Source organism: Zea mays, chromosome 6, assembly GCF_902167145.1.
Source record: "Zea mays cultivar B73 chromosome 6, Zm-B73-REFERENCE-NAM-5.0, whole genome shotgun sequence".
In the NCBI taxonomy this organism is placed as follows: Eukaryota; Viridiplantae; Streptophyta; class Magnoliopsida; order Poales; family Poaceae; genus Zea; species Zea mays.
Genome location: NC_050101.1, coordinates 164,874,818 through 164,878,651, shown reverse-complemented (window position 1 = coordinate 164,878,651; position 3,834 = coordinate 164,874,818). Strand labels below are relative to the sequence as shown.

Below are 3,834 nucleotides of genomic sequence, written 5' to 3'. Positions count from 1 at the left end.
CCTGGCCAGATCCGTCCAATACTCCAGCACTGCCATCCAACTATCCAATACTCTAGCACCTGGTCGTGGTGCCGTACTGCCAGCACGCCGTGCTCTTCTGCGATTCCGTCCAATACTCCACTTTCCAGAGTTTGTTATTTCCTCAAATAATCAAGGTAAGTTGCACGGTGAAATATTTCCTACTTTGCTCATTCTACTTTGCCTAGTTTGCTCATTTCCTAGTCTGACTGCATGATGTTTGGACTGCATGTTGTTTGCTGTGAATAAATAAAAGAATAATGCAAGATGTCTAACAAGTTTGCTCTGAATAAATATTGTATCCTGTTTGGACTGCATGTTGTTCACTTTTATTATTCTATTTCTTGTAGATGACAGAAATTGATGAGCACACAGAGATGGAGGTTGAATCAGTTGAACTTAGTATTCAAGCATCACACAATCATAATGCAGTAATTGTTGCACCAACATCAAAACCACAAGAGGTACCATTTTTAGCTCAAACAGAGGATCAGGGAGGGGGACGAAAGGAAATGGAACCAAGGTCAGAGATATGGCAACACTTCATTAAGATAAAAGATGATAAAGGTATTGTTAAGACTGCTAGGTGCAAATATTGCCACCGAAACATGAAGGCAGAAGCTGGCCAACATGGCACATCTTCTTTGAAGAGACATTTTGTCGTTTGTAAGCGCAATCCAAATAAGTTCAATAAAGATCCATCACAGTGTATTCTACAAGCAACACATTGTGAAGGTATCAGCACTTTCAAGTTTGATCAAGAAGCATTAAGATTGGCTTTCGCAGAAATGGTCATAGAAGATGAGCAACCCTTTTGCTTTGGGGAAAAACCAGGATTGAGGAAGTTTCTATCCAAAGCTTGTCCATGATTTCAACCTCCATCTAGAAGAACCTGTACTAGAGATGTAGTGCGTTGTTTCTTCCAAGAGAAAGCTAAGCTAAAGAAATTCTTCAAAGATTCTTGTCAAAGGGTGTGCTTAACAACAGATGGTTGGACTTCACAGCAACAGGATAGCTATATGACAGTGACAGCTAGTTTTATTGATGAAAATTGGAGGCTGCATAAGAAATTAATTGGATTTTTCATGGTAAAGGGGCATAAAGGTGATGATATTGGAAGAAATGTGCTGAGATGCATGACTGACTGGGGTTTACAGAGAGTTATGACAGTAACAGTGGACAATGCAAGCGCTAATGACAATTGTATTGGGTATTTGAAGAGGCACTTGACCAAAACCAATGTAGCTGGTGACAAGTACTTGCATATGAGGTGTGCAGCACACATTGTTAATCTCATCGTGCATGATGGACTAAAAGAAGTAGACCTCTCTGTGAAGCGTATTAGAGCTGTTGTGAGATATATTAGAAATGGTGGTTCAAGGATTATCAAATTTAAAGAGCTTATAGAGGAAGAGAAGTTGAACAACAAGCAATTTTTGAAGATTGATGTACCAACAAGATGGAACTCCACATTTCTCATGCTAAAAGCTGCTCTTGTTTACGAGAAGGTGTTCACAAGGCTAGCTGATGAAGATATGAGTTATGTGAATGACCTATCTGAAGAAAAGGATGGTTATGGTCACCTAGAGGAACATGACTGGCAAAATGCAAAGAACATGGCTGATTTTCTAGAACACTTCCATGACCTTACTGTTCGTGTTTCAGCCACAAACCATATAACTTCTCATACTTTGTTTCATGAGATTGGAGAAGTTCATTTGTTGGTTCAATCATGGCTAAATAGTGAGGATGTTTTCCAAGCATCAATGGTCAAAAGAATGAAGGAGAAAATTTATAAATACTGGGGACTTTGGCACACTAGCAAAAACATCGATGGGAATGCCAATGATAAGGAGAAAGGGAGAGGAAAGGGAAAGGGGAAGGAAACATGAATTTACTCATCTTTGTTGTTGGTTGTCTTGATCCAAGATACAAGTTATCTATGTACACAAAGATAACTGTTGAAGAGATATTTGGTGAGGAAAGGGGGCAAGTAGTTTGGGAAGCTATTAATAATTGTGTTCATGACCTTTTTGAAGAATACATGAAATTATATTCTTCAAGTGAAGAGACAACTGATGTAAGTGATTCAATTGCATCAAAGGGAGGTAGAGGAAGGAAACTGAAAGAAGTAATTGCTAAAAGGATGAAGCTAGGAACTGGTTCTAATAGCAATAACAAGTCTGAACTTGATAAATATCTTGCTGAAGAAACTGAAGACACAGAAATGAAGCCTGACCTTCTAGTGTGGTGGAAGGCATCTGAGCAAAGGTTTCCGATTCTATCTCGCTTAGCTCGTGATGTGCATGCTATACCAATCTCAAGTGTAGCTTCAGAGTCAGCTTTTAGCACAGGTGGACGCATTTTAGATGACTTTTGCAGCTCTCTTACTCCATTCATGCTAGAAGCTCTAGTTTGTACACAGGATTGGCTAAGATGGACAATACCAGTTGACATTACAGAGAATATTGAAGAACTAACCAAGTTGGAAGAAGGTATAAATTTATTTCCCTCACTGCTAAAATTCTTTAATTGGTCACTGCATATTTCCATTACTAATATTGCATTGGCTTATCTCATTGTAGAATTGTTTGAAGAATTCGGGAAAGTGAAACAAGCTGCAAGTTCAAAGACAAATGTGACAATCAGAATCGAAAGCAACTCTATTGATCTTGGAACATCTACAATTTAATAAAAAATGTAGATTGTGACTTCGTTTGTGTCTGGCTCACTTGTTATGTTTGTGTCTGACTCAAGTGGTTTAAGACTTTAAATATGGTACTATTTTATAGTGTGTTGTACGCTTCTGCTAGTGTGTTGTGCCTGTGCACTTGTTTTACATTGTGACATTGTCTGGTTCAAGTCTATGGCAGTGACCAGTGAGCAGCAAGTCTACTGGTACTTTTGTCAAAATATATGTGAAAATAGTAACGCTATAATGTTGTTTGATTCCTGGTATTTTTTTAAAAAAAATACATGTGCAAATATTTGATGTCACATTGATCTGCAACAAAATCGGGTAGAACGGGCTACCCGAACCCGAACCCGAATTTTTTTGGGCACCCGAATTTTCGGGTTTTGCTTAAATTGGTTACATATTCGGGTATTGTTTCTGAAAACCCGAGTTGTCAAAAGCCCAAACTACCCGACCCGAAAATTCGGGCTAACCCGAATGCCCAGCGTGACGAACCATAGACCATGAAGAAGGGAGTGTTTCCATGCAGGGCTCGACTGGGTTGAGTTCTTAGGCTCCAAACCACGTAAGGTAATTCTTTGATCCACTTCCCTGCGAACTTTTCATTCTTGTCGAAGACTTTCTTCCTGAGTGCTTCCGGTATCATTCCATTAGCCCTTTCCACCTGACCGTTGGCTCTTGGATGTGCTACTGACGCATATTTGATCTGGATGCTCCGTTGTTCGCAGAAATCAAAGAATTCAGAGCTAGTGAAATTGGATCCGAGGTCGGTTATGATGTTGTTCGGTATCCCAAACCTGAATATTATATCTTGTATGAATTCTACTGCCTTGGCTGAAGTTAGAAAAGCAATGGGTTTGTATTCTATCCATTTGGTGAATTTGTCAATGGCAACCAACACGTGAGTGTAGCCTCCCTGAGCTTTCTTGAACAGTCCAACCATGTCCAGTCCCCAGCATGCAAATGGCCATGTTACGGGTATGGTCTGCAGTTGTTGTGCTGGCAAATGTTGTTGCTTCGATAAAAATTGGCAAGCTTCACATCTCTGGACTAACTCGACTGCATCACTCTTTGCCGTCGGCCAGTAGAAACCAGACCTAAAGACATTCCCAACCAGAGTT

General features: G+C 39.9%; 1 protein-coding gene across 1 annotated transcript; it reads left to right on the top strand.

The window, feature by feature from the left end:
• The first annotated feature begins 261 nt into the window (after positions 1-261).
• Positions 262-3,012, top strand: LOC109940125 (zinc finger BED domain-containing protein RICESLEEPER 2-like). The gene is made up of 2 exons (XM_020539218.3): positions 262-2,513; positions 2,604-3,012. Exons 1-2 carry the CDS (start codon positions 1,907-1,909, stop codon positions 2,708-2,710), a joined length of 714 nt encoding a protein of 237 aa, XP_020394807.1. The 5' UTR covers positions 262-1,906; the 3' UTR covers positions 2,711-3,012.
• Positions 3,013-3,834: the final 822 nt, after the last annotated feature.

What these genes read in the sequence shown, in the direction of transcription:
- LOC109940125 (XM_020539218.3), top strand. Translation starts at nt 1,907, where the DNA reads ATGAATTTACTCATCTTTGTTGTTGGTTGTCTTGATCCAAGATACAAG. An exon ending in ACTAACCAAGTTGGAAGAAG is followed by an intron (nt 2,514 to 2,603) that starts GTATAAATTTAT and finishes ATCTCATTGTAG; the next exon opens with AATTGTTTGAAGAATTCGGG.